General features: G+C 45.5%; 1 protein-coding gene across 2 annotated transcripts; it reads left to right on the top strand.

Annotated features, from left to right (window-relative positions):
- The first annotated feature begins 139 nt into the window (after positions 1–139).
- EIF2S1 (eukaryotic translation initiation factor 2 subunit alpha) lies at positions 140–15,883 on the top strand. 2 transcript variants are annotated; one of them, XM_004584463.3, is made up of 8 exons: positions 140–263; positions 4,366–4,607; positions 6,331–6,410; positions 8,313–8,464; positions 11,029–11,135; positions 12,607–12,704; positions 13,733–13,876; positions 15,338–15,883. In XM_004584463.3, the coding sequence occupies exons 2-8, from the start codon at positions 4,367–4,369 to the stop codon at positions 15,461–15,463; spliced, it is 948 nt and encodes a 315-aa protein (XP_004584520.1). In that variant the 5' UTR covers positions 140–263; position 4,366; the 3' UTR covers positions 15,464–15,883. The 2 variants fall into 2 exon arrangements, with proteins under 2 accessions (XP_004584520.1, XP_036352168.1); XM_036496275.2 differs by lacking the exon at positions 140–263 and having other exon boundaries at positions 4,363–4,607.
- The last annotated feature ends 4,722 nt before the right edge of the window (positions 15,884–20,605 follow it).

Here is a 20,605-nt window from a genome sequence, read left to right as displayed (position 1 = left end):
GAAGTGTCTGGATAAAATGTATTCTTCAGGATCTCCTATGAATCGTGGCTTTCGGAGGACCCCCCCACTCTATGGTCGGTGGTGAAGAGGGCCGCGGGTGTATCGGCGCCTGCGCGCTGCGAGGTGGGGCTGCGCATGCGCGGTAGAGCGGAGCGAAGCGCACGCTGAAGGTCCGGCGGCTGGGGCGGCTGTGTCGAGTGTGACCTCTCGGCTTGGAAAGCGCGACGCGGGACCCTAGGGTGGGATTCACACGCTTCCTCCAGGTCGCTCATCGCGAACGCGGTTTCCCCGAGATCTTCGCTGAGGGGGTTGTAGGCCGCGGGACGAAGGCGCCCGGTTCCGTCTTCCCGTGCCTGGGCGGGAAGCGTGGACACTGGCCGCGCCGGGTTCGGGTCCCCGTGTCCTCCATGCGGGAAGGGAGCGGGGCCGCGGGGCTCGCACGGCCGCCGGACGGCGCCTGCAGCGGGGCGGCCTCGGGGCTCCCTCGGGCCGGGGCGGCCTCGGGGCACCCCCGCTCCCGGCCGCCGAGCGCGTGCTTTCCGGCCCGCTTCATCACCCCCCCCCCCACCTCACCCTACGCCTTTAGCCCTGAGAACACTTACTGCCAAAAGTTTCTCTTCTGATTGTCGGCGGAAATGAAATCTCTTCTTTAAGGAACCATAGGGATAGGTGTTTTTTTTAAAAAAAAACAGCTGGGTTCGTAGATCATTCATTTTCCAAAGCGCGGCCAGAATCGATCTTTTCGCCCGAGTAGGGGACCTCTCTGGGGAATGACGCCTACTTTAAACTGAGACTTTAAGTCGTTTTCTCGAGGAGCCTATGGCTGTGGTCGTGTGGGTCGTGGTGGGTCTAAGGGTTGTGGTTTTACAAGTTAAGCATCACAAACAGTTAAGGGAACTCTTGAAGGTTAAATACAAATTCTCTCAGTGTTTTTTTTTTTTTTTCCCCTTCCGTGAAACTTGAAGTTTGTATCCAGCAAGTGACCCAGGGGAAGTAATGTAGCAGGGAGACTTTGGTTCCCGATTCCCCACCCCCTGTGAGTTGTTTTAGTTAAGGGGAAAAAGAAAACTGAGTTTTTCATCAGCATGCTTTGATTCTGTTCATTTGCTGCCACGGGGCAGGTACTGTCAGGAGAGTATGACTGGCTGATAGAGACAGTGAGGCCGATGGAGTCGGCAGTGCTTCCTAAACCTGCTACAAATTAAAAGTGTTTGGCACTGCTGGCCCCAGAGCCAGCACGCTGAGAGCATTTCCGCAAGTCGCTTGTTGGAGTCCCAGAAGCTGTTCCCATTAGGTGGCACGCTTCCCACCAGGAGCGAGTGTGGACTCCCTGTGACCGCTGGGGAACCTCAACTGGGCGCTGGTTCAAGAAAAAACGCCTGTCAGCATTTGGCATCATGATTTAGGGTGCCACTGTGGAGTCACCCTGTTTCGGAGTGCCTGCATTCAGGCTTCCTGCTGAAGGCCACCCTGGAAGGCTGCAGGGCATGGCTCAAGTCGTGGGGTCACTGCTTCCCACCTGGGAGACCCTTGGCAGTGGACAGATGATAATCCATCTTCTGCGTGTTAAATAAAAGTTTTTAAAAATTCCATGATAAACGTTCAGTGTGGGCTATTTGAAATTAGTTTGAAATTTGGCACATGTATTTTGAAAGGTGGCTTTTTTTTTTTCTTTGCATCAGAATACATGACAGTATTGTGATCTGTCATTGAGTCTATGGGATAGAGGGAAGGAAAAAAAGGCTTGGGTTCAGCTCCTGCTGGGATCTGTGTTATGCATTTGTGCTTGAAACAGATCTGTGAAGTCCATAGCGCAGAGGAGAAGCCAGACTTCCAAGGGGGTGTCTTCCAAGCACACCTCCCTCAGAAGCAGAAGTGCAAGGACTGGGACCCAGATTTCACCAAAATATTTGATTGACTGGACAGTCGTTTTGGGTGACCAAATAAGGCAGGGTGCTGAAAGGGCCAAATAAACTACCTACTATGATTTCTGTGACTACAAAAACACACTTGGAAGGGGAACCTTCCTTTTTGTAGCACAGTGTATTCAAGCTCTGTCGAGCAAAGCATAGCTACCTTGTGATCCCACCTTCTCTCTGTGCTTATAGACTACTTCATTGGCGGTGCTGTTCCATTATTTACCTGTATGTTGCAAAACCATTGGTACCCCCTAAAGTAATATTCAAATCTCCCCCCAGAAGTTTCTTTGCACTGCTATGTTTGTTCTTTAGTCGTTGGAGGAAGCCACTTGGGATGCCCATGTCCCAAGTCAGAGAGCCTAGGGCTGAGGCTTGCCTCCATTCTCAGGCCTGTCCCTGCCGCTGTGTACCCTGCTAGGCAGCAGCTGATGGCTCAGAGTTCAGTCTTTGCCATTCCTAGGGGAGCTGGCTTTCAGCCGGGAAAAGCGTCCTCCCTTACCTCGATGTCCAGTGGGAACTTCCTCACTCTGAGATCGAGTGCTTTGCATACAGCTGTTGAATGGAGTGGTCCCCAGTTGCCTCCTCCCCAGAGCCCTGCGGGCAGGTGAGGTGGACAGCTCAGCTGTCTGTGGCTGGGTAATCCTGCCCATTGACTGGCCTTCGCTGTTTGTGCTGAATCCTTCCTTTCGGGCTACAGGAAAGCACTGCCCTGCCATTGGTGTGCCACTCACTGTTAAATAGGGCGGCTCGTTAACAGTGATTTTCTTTGATCTCTGACATGCTCCAGGACTGAGTATATTGGTAGCTCTTGTGGTTTACATAAGGTGTTTCTATATATTTACCAATAATATGAAAAGAAAAATACAGTGTGATTGGTAGGAATACACTCCGAAAACAGACTACAGACTTCCTGGGTTCAAATCCTGACTCTTCACTGCTTCTTACCAGTATGTGGAAGAAGTTTCTTAGCCTGTACTGCAGTAGGAGGAGATGGGCAGTGACCCCATCAGGGGACTCTGGGTGATGGGAGGCTGTGTACGCCTGTGTGCTCCCGCTGAGCATGGCCGGATCAGCATTGCTGAGGGAGCTGCGTGTGAAGGATCTGCCTCCTGGGTCACGAGATGCACGGGGCTCAGCATCCATATCCGAGCGCTGGTTCTAGCCCTGGCTGCTCCACTTCAGTCAGCCTGCCTGCTAAAGTGCCCGGATGTAGCAGATGATGGTACAAACCCTGAAGTCCCTATCTGCCAGCTTTGACCTGGCCCAGGCCCAAATATTACAGCCATTTGGGGAGCAAACCAGCATATGCAAGTGCATGCTGCCATGTTCGCTGGCTCTGTCATTCTGCTTTTGAGATAAATAAGCCCTTTAAAAAAAAAAGTTTTTAAATTTTTATTAGAAAGATTTACGGAGAGTCAGAAAGATCTTCCATCCGCTGGGTCATTCTCCAAGTGTCCACAGCGGCCAAACTGAGCCCATCTGCAATCAGGAGCTTCTTCCAGGTCTCCCGCGTGGGTGCAGGGTCCCAAGCCTTTGGGCCATCCTCTGCTGCTCTCCCAGGCCACAAGCAGGGAGCTGGAAGGGAAGTGGAGCAGCCGGGACACGAACCAGTACCCGTATGGGATCCTGGTGCATGCAAGATGAGGATTTGACCACTAGGCTATTTCACCAGTCCATTAATAAACCTTTTTTAAAGGAAAAAATTAAGCATTATTAATCTGATTAGCTCCTTTTGAAAATACACTTCTTCACATGGTGTTATTTCAGGCATGTGGGTCATGGTAGGGTTGGTGCTAAAAATATATAGGTGGATGGAAGGGGGAGAATATATTTATTGTCCGGAGGTTAAGAACAACTTGGACTTTATCATAATGTGAATTCCTAAAGCTGTTGTCCAGACTAGGTGTGCCTGCTCAACAAGAGAAGAACACAGGAGGAGGAGTATGAGAGGAGCGTATATTCCACTAGGCTTAAAGTGTATCATTAAAATTGAAAGAAATTTAGAAGATGCCTTGTTTTGTATGGTGGGTAGCATATGCAGTCTCAGCTGACTTGGGACAAGACTAGCTTTGGTTTGTGGCTCGACGTAGAAGGGTGGTGATGCTTCCCACCATTGGTCCTCCTTAAAGTGGTAGTATTAAAACTGTTTCACTCTTGAGGTATTCCTTTAATCCTTCAGCCTCAGAGTACCTTAATAGATGGTCATTATCTTTTATGATTCGTCTGAAACTAGTGTCAAGGAATTGCCCAACCCTTTAAAAACATAGAGCAAAACAAAAATTAAAACTTTATTCCTGAACATCCATTCTTTCTGGTACCATTTAAAATTTTTGAAATGACAAGACTATCTTTGTATTATTAAATTGCAAAGTGTGGTAAATTCGCAGGTGTTTCTTTATTTTGACCTTAGCTGGACATTGATTTGATTCCTTTGTTTAAATTGCAGAATGCCAGGTCTGAGTTGTAGGTTTTATCAGCACAAGTTTCCAGAGGTGGAAGATGTGGTGATGGTGAACGTCAGATCCATTGCTGAGATGGGGGCTTATGTGAGCTTGCTGGAGTACAACAACATTGAAGGCATGATTCTCCTTAGTGAATTATCCAGAAGGCGGATCCGCTCCATCAACAAACTCATCCGAATCGGCAGGAATGAATGCGTGGTTGTCATTAGAGTGGACAAAGAGAAAGGTAAGTGAAGAAAAAAGTGCAAAATACACATTCCAAAAGTTACATCTTTCTACTTAAATTCTTCAATTTTCGAAGTTTTTAAAGAGGGATTCCAGTTAAGACATCACATCTGAGTTAGTAATAGTTTAGTTAGTACAACCCAAGAGCCAGTTCCGTGGGTCGGATGACTTGACTTGTATTTCTAGCTTTTACAGGGGTCTGGGTAATTCACTCATGTTAACCAGCTGCAGGACAGACAGTAAGGAAACCCAGTTAAAGGTTCATTCATCTGTGTTGGTGGGCCTGCGTGTATTGGTTACCTTTGCTTATTTAAAGCTGAATTAGTACTTAGTTGATCATGCAGACTGGGTAAAGGGTTTTAGGAATATTTTGTAAGCTTTGAAGAAAGCAGTTTGCGTGTACACAGACCTGGAATGCAGTTTTTCAATTCCCTCTGGTGCCGAGGATCCGGTGAGGATCACCAGGTGCCCCGTGTTCGCTCACACAGCGCCTTTTGTGGGGACCCCAGGTAAATCACCACCTTTATGGGCACATTCTTTTCTAAACACAGCCTGCACTACCATGAAGTCAGTTTGGGTTTCAGCCGTCTCGATGTAATTTATTTGGTGCTAGTTTCAGGTAAGTAATTACCATCATGCTTGAAAGACTGCATGGCCGTGACCTTGGCAGCCCTTGTCTTTCTGAAATCTTTTCAGCCTTCAGAATTTACTGATACTTCCTCAATTGTGCAGGTAATCATTTTATACACCCTGACATTTTAATTTTTTTTTTTTCTGATTGCAATCTCAGAGGATGCCTTATGTTCTTCTGGAGGTTGCACATTAGTGGTAATAAATATTTCAATGTGACTTGTTTATAGCTACCAAAATTATTAGACTACTCGAAAACTCACACTGTTCCTTGAATTTATGAACCTTCACAGCACTGCCCTAAAAGAGCCTAACATGGTGTCTTTCTTGTGTTATATTGTAGAGGGGGGGAAAAGGTAATCCTGTCTTTTCAGGTATAATCAGGAAAAAAAATGGAAAGGCATACACATATAGCTATAGGGAATACATGTAAAAAATATTCCCAGAGCAGAATTTAGCAGTGTTAAATTAAAAAATCGAGACATCACCAAACTGAGGACTGGTTAAATGAAACGTGACATCATCTGTTAGTGCAGATTTATACAGCATCGAGTAAAGAATGTGATATGTTTGGTACTAGAGGATCAGGTCCTGTTGGACAGAAAGAGCTGTCAGCCTGGGCAAAATGGAACGGTGTGATGGCGCAGTTGGCTGATTCTCTCTCTAAAATGCCAGCATCCCTTATGGCCACTAGTCCTGGCAGCTCCACTTCCCATCCAGCTCCCTGCTTGTGGTCTGGGAAAACAGTCAGAGACAGCCCAAAGCCTTGGGACCCTGCACCCATGTGGGAGACCCACAAGAGCTCCTGGCTCCTGGCTTTAGATTGGTTCAGCTCCAGCCGTTGTGGTCACTTGAGGTGTGACTCGTTGGACAGAAGATTTTCTTCTGTCTCTCCTCTCTTTTATCCGACTTTGTAATAAAACACACACACACACACACAGTCTTTGCCTGATAATAAAAATATATTTCCTTGTAGAGTACTTACATTTTGTGAGGCTGATTTTAGGTTGGGAATAATTCTAAGGGGGCCAGTCAAACCTTTTATTTATTGTGGGTACACTAACACAAGTTTATGTTCAAAATTTCTCATCTAGGATATATTGATTTATCTAAAAGAAGAGTTTCTCCAGAGGAGGCAATTAAATGTGAAGACAAATTCACAAAATCTAAAACTGTAAGTTGATTTTGGAATCAAATCAGTTCACTCTTTGTGTTTAATAATTACTTGTTATTGTTCCTGCCAGAAAAATGGAAAAAATAGAAGTGCGTGTCTGCTTGTAGACTGCAGTCTTTTCAGTTGTGTGTTACCTAGACATATAATGGAAACATTTAAAGTCCACAACAGTGCAGCTATACGGTGCTTTATTTCAAAATGTTAAATATTGCTTAAAATTTTAATGTTCCTGAATCAGTACTGGAAGTTAGTGTTTTGAAGCCGTTTTAGATGAGTTAAGTACGAGTGATTCCAGCTGGGTTAGTTTATTCTTGATTGGGATGTCATCGCGCCTTGCCCGCCGTCAGCCCTGGAGAGGTCGGGCTGAGAGCAGCCAGCTGTTGTCTGTTCAGAACGAGCAAGCTTCCAAGATGTTGTTGGATGCAGCAAAGCAAGGCAGCAGCCTCGCAGCAGGAGTTTCCTTGTTGCCAGTTTGTTAGAATTCTTTTTGCTTTTCTTAACATTTTTGCTGTAGTTTCCTGCGCAGCCACAGTAAGCAGTGGAGAAGCAGTACCAGCCCTTTCATTCATATTTCTGCTGTGCTATTTCTGAGATCCTGTGTAAATTGCCCCTTACTCCTTAGGTCCTCAGTTCTTTTGGCACTGTGTCCTTTGTTTTTATTTTTGCCTTTGTCTCAGATCTTTTGTTCTTCCAGTCATGTTCTGTCCTCAAGGATAAAATGTTAACAAAATGGTATTTGGTGAGGAGAAGGCTTTTAAAATCTTGCTTAATTCCAGCTGGAGAGGATGAAGGCTTAAAAGCCAGCAGATCATTAGCCACATCTTCGTTGTTTTTCAGATTTGTTTGTTACTGTTATTGCAATGTGGTTTGCACATTTGAAAACACTGCCTATAAAATTTCCTTTTTTTTTTTTTAATTTTATTCATTTTATTGAAAAGGCAGATGTACAGAGAGGAGGAGAGACAGAGAGGAAGATCTTCTGTCTGATGATTCACTCCCCAAGCGTCCGCAATGGTCGGTGCTGTGCCGATCCGAAACCAGGAGTCAGGAACTTCTTTCCAGGTCTCCCACGCGGGTGCAGGGTCCCAAGTGTTTGGGCTGTCCCTGACTGTTTTCCCAGGTCACAGGCAGGAAGCTGGATGGGAAGTGGAGCTGCCAGGATTTGAACTGGCGCCGATATGGGATCCCAGTGCATGCAAGGCGAGGACCTTAACCATTACGCTATCGCGCCGGGTCCTAATATTTCCTTTTAATAGATCCTTACTACTCAGAATGTGATGTCTGAGTCGATGGCATGACATCACCTGACTGCTTATTGGAAGTGCAGACTCCTGGGTGTCCTGCACAGCTGTACCAGCCTGCGTATTTTGTGGTTGTTGCCTTGGGATGTTGTTAAAGGGCTGTTAAATAGGTCTTGTCAGGATTGGAAATGATAAATGAAAATGCCAATGTTAGTACCTTTCCTAATTTGATTTAACCTAAAATATTCTGTCTCCTATAAACCCTGCTTTATCTTTAGGAAGTTAGCAAAAGGCTTTGGCCAATGGATAACAATGAAAGAGAATGTTACTGGGAGTTTCTAGTCTCCGAGTTTGCATTCAAGCATGTTTGACCTAAGTGATCCCTATACTAAGGAGAGTGCTGGTATCTCCCTTTCCAAATTCAGAGATGTTAATTTGTTCCATTATCAGGACTTGATCCAGATCTTGTGACTCTAAATTATGTACTCTTTAAGTGTATCAACTTGGGTTCATTATTATGGTAGCGTGAACAAATTCTGTGGAGTTCTTTTCTTATTAGAGTTACTGTAATCAAGTTATGCTGTCTACTAAGATGTAAAAATAACCCGGTTTTTATAGATTTCCCGTGTTGGAATTGTTGAACTCTTCATTGTGTTTCTAGGTGTATAGCATTCTTCGGCACGTGGCTGAGGTGTTAGAATACACCAAGGATGAGCAGCTGGAAAGCCTGTTCCAGAGAACTGCGTGGGTCTTCGACGATAAGTACAAGAGACCTGGATATGGTGCCTACGATGCCTTTAAACACGCAGTGTCGTAAGAACACCTTCCTTTGTCTCCTACGTTGAGAGATCGCACCCATCTGCTGGGGTGCTCGCTGCTTTGGCCTTCGGCCCATGCCACCAGCCAGTGTTTGTGGCTCCTCACTTAGGGTCTTGTTATTACAGCTTACGCACGTACTTATTTCATGTTCTGTTATCACAGCTGCCTTTCCTTCTAGCACCACATACTGAGTCTTTGGTTTGGTTTGATTTTCCTCTGTCCTGCCTTCTGCTCTCTAGCCAGCGCTGGCACCCCGTGACCTGTCATATAAAACTATCTTGCCAACTTGATGCACCTCTGCCTTGTTTTTCCTTCTGTTACATCTAGTCTTAGATCAGTGTCCCTCCCTTGTCTGCTCTCGTAAACTGCTGGGCACTGCTAGGAAGAATCAGCCGTGCAGGTTGGTGCCGCCGCGTTGCTGCAGTCCGGCCAGGCCCTCGGCAGCTGCAGCGCGTTCGCTCTGTCATGCTCGGTTCTTCTGCCGTTTCAGTGTCTGTCCTGGGGCTTCACGCTCTCCCACTTCCCTCACTGATGATCTCACTGCCTTTTTTTTTTAAGATGTATGTATTGTTATTAGAAAAACAGATTTACAGAGAGAAGGAGAGAAAGACAGAAAGGTCTTCTATGTGCTGGTTCACTCCCCAAGTGGCCAGAGCTGAGCCAAGCTGAGCCAAAGCTAGGAGCCTAGAGCTCCTTCCCATCTTCCCTCCTGGGTGCCAGGACCCAAGGCTTTGGGCTGTCCTCAACTGCCCTCGCAGGCCAGAAGCAGGGAGTTGGAAAGTGGAGCAACCAGGACAAAAATCAGCACCCATATGGGATCCCTGAACATGCAAGGTCAAGATTTAACCACTAGGCTACTGCGCCAGGCCCCTCACTGCCTATTTTAACTTCATAGAGAAAATGCAAGCCATTGCACCGGAACTCCCCGTCTTTAAACTGACTTTATCTCCACCCCACTTGTCATTTCTTCCCAAGTTCCTGTCACACAGAAATCCACTATCCCACCACTTGTACCCAGCAACTGCTCAGGGATCGTTTTGCATTCATTCTCTCTCTCTCTCTCTCTCTCTCTCTCTCTCTCTTCCTTTTTCTCTCTCTCTTTCTCTCTCATAGGTTTTAGCTTTTCCTTTATTGATTGTTAAGTATAAAAATAATCTGTAAGACCCAGCGCAATAACTTAGTGGCTAAATCCTTGCCTTGCCTCCTCCGGGATCCCGTATGGGCGTCAGTTCATTTCCCAGCTGCTCCAGTAATCATTCTGCTGTTTGTGACCTAGCAAAGCAGTTGAGGACGGCCCAAAGCCTTGGGACTCTGCACCCGCGCGGGAGACCTGGAAGAGGCTCCTGGCTGCTGGTTTCAGACTAGATTGGCTCCGGCCATTGCAGCCACTTAGGAAGTGAACCAGGAGACAGAGGATCTGGCTTTTCTCTTCTCTTTATATCTCTTTCCGGTTAAAAATAAATAAATAGGGATTCAGTGTGGTATCCTAGTGACTAAAATGTTCGCCTTGCATGTGCCAGGATCCCATATGGGTGCCAGTTCTAATCTCGGTGGCCCCGCTTCCCTTCCCAAAGCCGTGGGACCCTTGCACCTGTATGGGTGACCTGCAGGAAGCTCCTGGCTCCTGGCTTCGGATCAGTTCAGCTGTGGCCATTGCGGTTGCGTGGGGAGTAATTCAGCAGACGGAAGATCCTCCTCTCTGTATTTCTGACTTCCCAATAAAAATAAATAAATCTTTTTAAAAATATTAGTAAGTAAAATTTTTATGAAATGCTCTGTAGTGGAGAGGGTATTTCACTCAGCAGTTGAAGCCCTGCTTGGACAGCCACATCCCATAAGCAGTGCGCGGGTCCCAGCCATGTGCCGATTCTGCCTTGCTGCTCATGCTCTCCCTGGAAGGTAACAGTCGTAGCTCAGGTGGGGTCGGACCCCTGCCCTGCACGGAAAATGAGGCTTGAGTTTCCAGCTCCTGGCTTCAGCCTGGCTTAACTCCAGCTGGTGTGGGCAGTGGACAGGTTTCCCTGTATTCTCTCCCCCAACATTCACTTCTCTGCAATTAAAAAGCCAAAAAATTATCTTTATCTCCTCTAACTGCTCCATCTTTCCTTGCTTGCTGTCTTGGCATCGTTACCTGTCACTTCTCCCTGAATGTTCACGTTCCGTGATCAGCCTCACCCTGGGCTGACTTCCCTTTCCAAGCTTACACTGCCAGGCCGATTGGGTGGGAACCCTTAATCAGAGTTTGATATCAGATGTGTTAGATGACCATAAATTTCTTGGGTTAGCCAGATCACTGAAATTTTCTTAATGATTATTTTGATTGTCATGCCTTGCTAAGTATTTTACTTGCCTTATCTAAAACCACAGTCTTTGTGACATTTCCTGTTTTAGCATTTTGAGACAAGTTTGGAAATGCCCTGTGGCACAGTTATTAAAATACCAAGCTGACATTTCTGACAGCAAAGCCCATACGTTGCTAATGTGTGCATTCGTCATGCTATAGTGTTTGATCTTACAGTTATTGGTGTCATAACCTGGACCTTTTGTTTAATCTTTAGAGACCCATCTATCTTGGATAGTTTAGATTTGAACGAAGATGAGCGGGAAGTACTCATTAATAATATTAATAGGCGCTTGACTCCACAAGCTGTGAAAATTCGAGCAGGTAAATGATTTTTTTAAATACTTATGTGTAACAGAAAAAATGTTAAATAGTTGTTTATCTTTACAAAGATGGGTCATACTATGCAGCGTTTCCTTCAACTACCTCTTCCCGCTTAAAGTGTGGTGGGCAACTTTCCATGAGAAGGAACACAGGCATCTTTCTCATTCCTTTCTTAGCTGGGAAAATCTGTGAACTTTAACAAACTAGTCCCAGTGACAAACATATTTCAGATCAGTACCCTTCTTAGGCATGCTTGCCCATTTATACTAGTGTTTTCAAGGTCAATTCCTGAATGTAGAATTGCTGAATTACAGGCTGTGCAGTTTCTGGACAAGTTGTGGCGATTGTTTCTCTCAGCCTTCATGACACTTCTCCTGTTCTCCATTTTACAAATGAGGAACTTCAGAGGCGAGAGTCAGGAATTTTGGCCCAAGCATAGCCAGAATTTGAAGTGTTATTAAGTTTATCTGTCATGTGTGATTTTGTTATTGGGTGGCTTCACGTGGATAAGATACACTTATATGTGGATAAGATACACTGTGTATCTAGATTTTTTAAAATAATAGATACATCTTTTTGGTGATTTTTTACGTAGTTGAGAAGGACGCACGCGTGATTTTTTACGTAGTTGAGAAGGACGCACGCCCATGTGGACCACTGATTAGGATGGGGCGGGTTGAGGAATCGGGGGTGCCACCCACTGTCATCCCAGGGTCCCTGATGTGGAGCATGTTCTGAGGATACTGTTTAAGTAGCTTTTGTTGTTGTTTAAGTAGTTTTGATAGTTGTGAGATGCTGTTGATTTCATTGCTCAAGAATGAGGAAATCCTTCCAAGGTCCATTGGCTAATGTAGTCTGCCTTAGAGTCTCAGTTCACCCAGATACTTGCTGGCAGAGCTTGACCAAGAGAGCTGTCCAATTTGTTCTGCTCTCCATGGTACCAGATGTCCTCTACAGACCTCAGGGAACTGGTTGTTGTATCCCCCATGTACATTTGGGCATGCCATCCACTGCACAGGCCTCAGCAGCCAAGGAGACCCAGTTCTGACAAATGCACTCCACGGTCAGACCACAGATCCTGGGATTTTTTTTTTTTTTTTTTTTTTTTTTTTTTCGCCATGGTTTGATTTCAGTGGTCCAGTTGGGGGCAGGGGAGGGGGTTCCCCAAAGAAACCTTGCCAGAGGTGACCTCAGACCTGACTCCCATGTGTGCCAGCCAGTGCGGGGTCTGGTTCAACTCATTGCACACACTGATGGTTGCAGTTGGCTGGTCAGCTCTGTCCCCAACCCCATCTCATATGCAAACTCTAGCGGATGCGGCAGCCCATCCCATACCTCTAGTTATTTTTTAACTATAAAAGTTAATAGATTGATTTCTAACTTAAAAGTTGGTAAAAGATTTTCTCAATATTTGCATTCCTTCCTTGGGCTTTTGTTTTTAGTTAACTATCTGGAGTTTTGTGATTTTTAGACATTGAAGTGGCCTGTTATGGTTACGAAGGCATTGATGCTGTAAAAGAAGCCCTGCGAGCAGGTTTGAATTGTTCTACGGAAACCATGCCCATCAAAGTGAGTCCTCAGTTTTCTCCCTCCCTGATAAAATACCTTCTTAAACCAGTCATATTCTTTTTTTGTTTTCTTCCTGTAGTCACATTCCATAATGACAGTGGTTCTCCTTGAAATTAGCTAGTGATTCTTTTTTTTTTTTTTTTTGTTAAAGATTTATTTATTTTATTACAAAGTCAGATATACAGAGAGGAGGAGAGACAGAGAGGAAGATCTTCCGTCCGATGATTCACTCCCCAAGTGAGCCGCAGTGGGCTGGTGCACGCCGATCCGAAGCCGGGAAACAGGAACCTCTTCCGGGTCTCCAACGTGGGTGCAGGATCCCAATGCATTGGGCCGTCCTCGACTGCTTTCCCAGGCCACAAGCAGGGAGCTGGATGGGAAGTGGAGCTGCCGGGATTAGAACCGACGCCCATATGGGGTCCCAGGGCATTCAAGGCGAGGACTTTAGCCGCTAGGCCACGGCACCGGGCCCAGCTAGTGATTCTTGATGCTGTTTCTGGGGAAATCTTTCTCAGCTCTTCATATTACTGGTGTCATTCCTCTTGCGAAAGCACCAAAGACGCCAAGCCAACTCCAGTAAAGACATGCAGCACTCCAGATGCTCATGAGACCTTGCGAAGGTTAGCGTGCCTGTCAGCTACGCACATACAGCCTCTGTGAAGTTTGTTCTGACTCTAAAAATAAACTGGATGGCTATTATTCTGAATCTTTAGAACAGTCCCTTCTGTTGGTTTAGCTTGGAAACAAAGTATCCGTCGTGCTTATAATAACTAGTTAGTCACCCACTAATCACATGCCGAAGTCCCAGTTCTTCATATTCACTGCAGTAGTGGACTGTTATGCTACTGAACTGGGATAGCATTATCAGTTAACTTTTGCTACATTTACAAATGGTCTCAAATTGTATGGTATAGGATTGGGAATTTGGGCGTGATTTGTTAATGCCACAGATTAATAAAACAATTTTTAAACATCCTAATTGTTGTGCTTGTAGCTACACTCATAATTGAATTTTATTTCTCCTTTAGATTAATCTAATAGCCCCTCCTCGATATGTGATGACTACAACAACCCTGGAGAGAACAGAAGGTCTATCTGTGCTGAACCAAGCCATGGCTGTGATCAAGGAGAAGATTGAGGAGAAGAGGGGGGTGTTTAATGTTCAGATGGAGGTGAGATCAGTAACTCCATTTTTATTTTGTTCCAAAGTCTTTGTAGAATTTAAATCATCTTCATGATTTGCTTTCTAAAATACCATTCGCTCAGTCCCACCTGCAGTTGCTGTGGTAGAGCCGGACCAAATGATTTCCCAACTTTACCCCACACAGACCAAATACCCTGCATCCCTGCTGTATTGCAATGCCCGTTTAAGTTCCAGCTACTTGCTTCGAATTCAGCTCCTACTAATGTGAGGGATTCTCTTTATTCTTTTGAAAGAGTTAGAGAGACAGGAGTGAGCAAGAGAGATTCAGTCTGATGGTGCAGCTCCCAGGGCTGGGCCAAGCCGAGCCAGGAGCTTCAGCTCGGTCTCCCACCTGCTTGCCGGGAGCCCATACACTTTAGCCATCTTGCACTGATTTTTCCCAGGCCATTTGCAGGGATCTGGGTCAGAATGGAGCAACTGGGGCATAAACTGGCACCCAGGCAATACGTCCGCATCACAGAAGGCACAGGTTTTACCTACTAGACTACAAACACCAGCCTCATAAATAAGCTTTTTTTTTTTTAAGGATTTTTATTTTATTGTTGGAAAGTCATACGTACAGAGAGAAGCAGAGACAGAGAGGAACATCTTCCATCCATTGATTTACTCCCCAAGCAGCTGCAACAGCCAGAGCTGAGGTGAACCTCTGGGTCTCCCACACGGGTGCAGGGTCCCAAGGCTTTGGGCCGTCCTCGACTGCTGTCCCAGGCCACAGGCAGGGAGCTGGACGGGAGGCGGGGCCACCAGGATTAGAACCGCTGCTCATATGGGATCCTGGCACATTCAAGGCGAGGACTTTTAACCACTAGGCTACCATGCTGGATTTGTTCCTCCCCCACCCCCGCTTTTTTTGTTTGTTTGTTTGTTTGTTTTTGCTTTAGGCTGGTGCTGTGTAGGCTAATTCTGTGCCTGTGGCGCTAGCATCACGTATGGGCGCCGGTTCAAGTCCTGCCAGCTCATTTCCAATCCAGCTTTCCCCTAATGACCTGGGAAAGCAGCAGAAGTGGCCCAAGTGCTTGGGCCCTTGGCACGCACGTGGAAGCTCCTGGTTCCTAGCTTCAGACTGGCCACAGTCCAGCCAGTTGGGGAGTGACCCAGTGGGTGAAGACTGTCTCTGTTTCTCCTCTCTTTCTGTAAATCTGTTTTTCACACAAAGATATATCAATCTTTTAGAAAAGATTTGGTCAGAAACGTGTAGTCCTTTTTGTTTCCCTCTTCAAGAATGAAGCCTAGTTTGTGTGTGTGAGCACGCACGAGTGAGAGATCCCATAGAGGAGTGGTGATTTATTTACTGGCATCTGATGTTTCTACAACTCAGTTAGAGGCCAAAGGTTTTTTGTGTGAATAGATGTAACACCAGGCAGTGGTGTTATTGAAATTGCGTTTTTATACTCTACTTCACTTTGGACTTCTGCCTCTGTTTCTGCAGCCCAAGGTGGTGACAGATACCGATGAAACTGAACTTGCAAGGCAGCTGGAGAGGTTGGAGAGAGAAAACGCGGAAGTAGATGGAGATGATGATGCCGAGGAGATGGAAGCCAAGGCTGAAGACTAGCTCTGTGGAGACGGCCAGCGCGGGAACACACGAGCCCTTCCTGGCTGGAACCCAAGACTTGAAAGTTTTCCAGTATTGAAAACTTCACAGCTGAATTTTTTATTTCCAAGTATTTAAATTTTTCAACAGGCCAGAACATGAAATGCCCTCCTACATGCCTGCTGTTCTCACACAGTGCCTCCAACAAATTTAGCGTTTTTAAGGGAGTGGCCTAATTTCACTAGAGACAAACCTTTCAGCTGAGAACTGTCCTAAAATTGGGCTTATACTTTCCACTTCTGATGTCTCCAAATCAGCACCCTTTGTCCCTCGGTGCCTCCATGTAATTATTGGGGGAATTGAGAACAAACAGTAACAATTCCAGTCTTTCTATATAAAATGTATTCGAGCAAACATGAAATAAATTTCTGGGATATTTAACTAGAGACTTCTTCCTTCGTGCCGCCATTGCAGAGCATTCTGAATACTAGAACCCTAATTCTGTTACCTTCATTTTCGTCTAAACATGGGCATAGAAGGGCAGGTGAGCAATGGATCTATAATGGCAGAGCCTTTCAAAAGCAGAGTTTGTAGAAAATAACCTTTAACTGCAGTGAAAGTTGACTTTTAGGAGGAAGCAACCTACAAGGTGATTAAAGAAGTAATACTGGGTGTGTGCCCTTTTACCTATTTGAACCTGATGACAACCTGTTGTATTAGAGAACATCATATTAGGTCCTTAGCATACCAGGCTCTTTACCTTGAGTGTGTGACTCAGGGTATAAAATATGTTCTGCCTTTGTAAAAACAAAATGCTTTTATTTAGATATTTTGGGTATCACAAATGTTGGTGGACCACCTCCCCATTAAAACAACCACTGGATGCTACCTGAAGTCTTTATTTTCTTAACAGGCCAGTGATGTTTTTGAACACAGGACAACTTTTTCTATTGCTACTGTTTTTAAAAACTGGCTAGGTTAATTGGGGATGGAAGGTCGAGGCTTGGGCCATGTAAGGCACATGAGATCAGTTTGGTCTGGTCCTGCTTAGGCAACCACAGACAGGACTTGAAATTCAATCTATAACAAGCTTATTTTTAAAATAACATTTGTTTGTGGTCCCAGCACAATGGCTTCATGGCTAAATCGTCACCTTGCATGAGCCAAGATTCCATGTGAGTGCCGGTTCATGTCCCATCAGCTCCCTGCCTGTGGCCTGGGAAAGCAGTCGAGGACGGCCCAAAGCCTTGGGACTCCACACCCACGTGGGAGACCCGGAAGCTCTAGCTTTGGATTTGCTTAGCTCCGTCCATTGTGGCCACTTGGGAGTGAACCAGCGGACATAATGTCTTTCTCCTATATAAGTCTACCTTTTCAATAAAAATAAAAAAATTTTTTTAAGCAAAAAGCACTTGTTTTTATTGGAAAGGCCTATTTTTACAGAGAAGGAGAGATGAATCTTTGAATCTTCCATCTGCTGGATCAGTCCCCAAATAGCCACAATGGCCAGAGTTGAGGTGGTTAGAAGCCAGGAGTACCCCACATGGGTGCAGGAGCCCAAGGCATTGGATCATTCTCCACTGCTTTCCCAGGACACAAGCAGGGAGATGGAGCAGCCAGGGCACAGACCAGCACCCATATAGGTAGATTAGCTTGTAACACCAGCTCCAAGCTTATTTTTTCTTAAGGTGATAATTTGTATTACTGGAAAATGATGATAGACTTTTCTGCCCTTGGCAAAAACAGAGTTTCCTACACCTATGCTTAAAGGCACATGTGCAAAGTAAGTTTTATAGATAAACAGTTTTGAAGTTAACACCCACAATAGGCACAAAAAAATCTTGAATTTGGTCAACTTGCTTTCATATATTTAATTTCATATATTTAATATTTAATCTTAAGATTCTTTTTTAAAGATGCATTTATTTTTATTAGGCAGATTTACACAGAAAGATCTTCCATCTGGTTCACTCCCCAAGTGACCACAACAACCTGAGCTAAGCCAATCAAAAGCCAGAAGCTTCTTCCTGGTCTCCCATGTGGGTGCAGGGTCCCAAGGCTTTGGGCCATTCCCGACTGCTTTCTCAGACCACAAGTAGGGAGCTGGATGGGAAGTGGGGCTGCCAGGACACGAAGCGGTGACCATATGGGGTCCCAGCAGATGCAAGGTGAGAATTTTAGCCAGTAGGCTACTGTGCCAGGCCCAGTCTTACGACTTTTAAGTTTTATTTTTATTGCAAAGTCGGAAAGACAGAGGAAGATCTTCCATCCCAATGATTTACTCCACAAGTGACCGCAACAGCCAGAGCTGAATGGATCCAAAGCCAGGAGCCAGGAACTTCTTCCAGGTCTCCCATGCAGGTGCAGAATCCCAAGGCGTTGGGCTGTCCTTGACTGCTTTCCCAGGCCACAAGCAGGCAGCTGGATGAGAAGTGGGGCTGCCGGGATTAGAACCAGCACCCATATGGGATCCCGGCGAGGATTTTAACCGCTAGGCCACCGCACCAGGCCCCCAATCTTATGATTCTTAAGGTACCAGTCATTTAAATTATCCCTAGGGGCATCTTAAAATTTAAGCCATATAGGTATATCAGAATTCGTATTAAAGGGGCTGAAAAGTAAAATGGATGAAGATCAGCCCTTTGAGCGGCATCCTGTTCAAGCCTTTCCAATCCAGTAGTTTAACTGCAAATGAACACCTTATAGGAGGTAAGGGTGCAGTGTCAGAAGAGTCTGAATGTACTTGAAGTGTCCGTCTATAAGGCTGGTAGCATCAAGAATGTCTCAGTGTAACAGGCGCTGTTTTTGGTGGGAACAGAATTGTTGAGTTTCAATAACTTGCATGGCTGAAAACGCTGTGCCTTCCTGGTGAGTGATTTTTACTTAGGCCTGTTGCCAAGTTTCACAGCAGTTTCATTAAGTTGAGGACCCTAACCAGAGTAAAGATTAGTATTTCACTTAGGTCATGAGGAAGAGAACGAACTAGTATTATACAGACACCTTACTTACCAAAAAGCAGGAGCGAAATACACACCTGACTGAATAACAGAATGAAAGCTTACGTTAAACGGGTTTCCCATCAGTGCCTTTTCATTAACAACCGTTTCGTGTCCCTGCTCCGGCTGGGAATGGAGTCAAATGTCTGCTTATAACTGAACGTCAGCGATACTTTGGGTCCCGTTAATACAAGACATAATTGAAAATAGTGACGGGGGGGAAATGTGATCATTTAAACCATTTTCATATCAATATTTTATGAAGATAAACCAATTTTGGCGTGTATAACAGGTTGGACGCTTCTGGGACCTACAAAGACCTAGACCTGCTCATAAGCATTGTATTGGCAAGGCAGGATTACTTCAACCGTTCATGTTCTGGTTGGCTCGCATCAAGGACAGGTAACGTGCAGCCCTTGTTTTCTGGTTTACCTCAAACTGATGGCCATCCACTTGCCAACCCAGGGAGACCCCGGCATGTCCCATGGCATGAGGCAGAGCTTAGGAATTTGGGGGCAGGAAACCAATCACACCAAATCTATGATGACCTGCTGGGTGGTCTGCAAAAGGGGGACCAGTGCGTTCAAATGCAGTCTCCTGTCTAAGGAAGAAGCCAGTAACTTGGAATTCCTTAGTCCCCATTTCAGATAAGAGGAAATAAAACGGTAAATTTTCTGACGAGCGTTTTGGGACTGTCTACTCCCCTTTAGATGTAAATTGCACATTTTATTTATTCATTAAAGGAAGTCCAAGCACTTGTACTGGCAAGAATTTGTGACCAATTATTGTATAAACTTGAAAGTAATAAGGGTGTTTCTTTAAAAATATTGTTATGATATACAGGCTTTTCACTGCTTCAGAACAACAGCCCAATTGGGCAAATTTCTTGGGACCAAAGTGTGTTGATTTTAAAACCAACAAATTACACCTTAGTGTAACTGTATGCACACCTTCCCTGTGGAGAAAGAAAAATTGTTTTTATCTGAAAGGCAGACTTACAGACAAAAAACTGGTTCATACCCGAAATGGCCACCACGGGCCAACCTAAGCCAATCAGAAGCCAGGAGCCTCCTCCAGGCAGGTCTCCCATTTGGGTGCAGGAGCCCAAAGACTGGGGCAATCTTTTGCTTTCTAGGCCGTAAGCAGGGAGCTGGTTACAAAGTGGAACACCTGGGACACTAACCAGTGCCTAAATGGGATGCCAGCACCACAGGCAGAAGCTTAGCCTACTGTGTGCTTCAGTGCTGGCCTCACCATGCATAATATATTTTTAAAAAGAGTTATTTTATTTTTATTGTAAAGTTAGATGTACAGAGAAGAGGAGAAACAGCGAGGAAGATCTTCCATCCGATGATTCCTCAAGTGAGTGCAACAGCCGAACCTCAATCTCCTGACTCCTGGCTTCAGATTGGCTCAGCTCTAGCCATTGCGGCTTCCTGGGCAGTGAATCAACAGACGAAAGATCTTCCTCTCTGTATATTTGACTTTCCAATTAAGAAGAAGAAGAAGGTGTTTACTGATGTGTTTAAGATGCCACTAGGAGGCCCAGCACTGTAGCCTAGTGGCTAAATCCTCACCTTGCACACACAGTGATCCCATATGGGTGTTGGTGCATGTCCCAGTGGCTCCACTTCCCATCCAGCTCCCTGCTTGTGGTCTGGGAAAGCAGTCAAGGACGGCTCGAAGCTTTGGGACCTTGTACCCACGTGGGAGACCCAGAAGAAGCTCCTGGCTCCTGGCTTTGGATCAGCTCAGTTCCGGCCATTGCCACCACTTGGGAAAGATCTTCCTCTCTGTCCTCCTCTCTGTGTATCTGACTTTCCAATAAGAATAAATAAATCTTTGAAGAAAAAAAGAAAGATGGTACCAGGGATGCCTGTACCCGATATCACAGCGCTCGGGGTTCTGGCCTGGCTCGGTCCCCGACCCTGGCTCCTGGAGGTCAGTGTGTGAGGACTCACTTGACTTCCTGCCACATGGACTGCATTCCCATGTCGGTGGGTATACGGGAAGCGAATCAGCAAATGTCAACTCTTTCTGCCTCTGCCTTGGAATTTTTTCTTTTTTTTACTGTTAAAAGATCACTTGAAATGTTTTCATAACCAACTTGAACAACAGAATCATGAAGGTGGGAAACCTCTGAGAACTGTAAAACTTTGTACAGGAA

Source organism: Ochotona princeps, chromosome 26, assembly GCF_030435755.1.
Source record: "Ochotona princeps isolate mOchPri1 chromosome 26, mOchPri1.hap1, whole genome shotgun sequence".
Lineage (NCBI taxonomy): Eukaryota > Metazoa > Chordata > Mammalia > Lagomorpha > Ochotonidae > Ochotona > Ochotona princeps.
The sequence above is the reverse complement of the archived record's forward strand: the minus strand, read 5'-3'. Positions and strand labels throughout refer to the sequence as shown.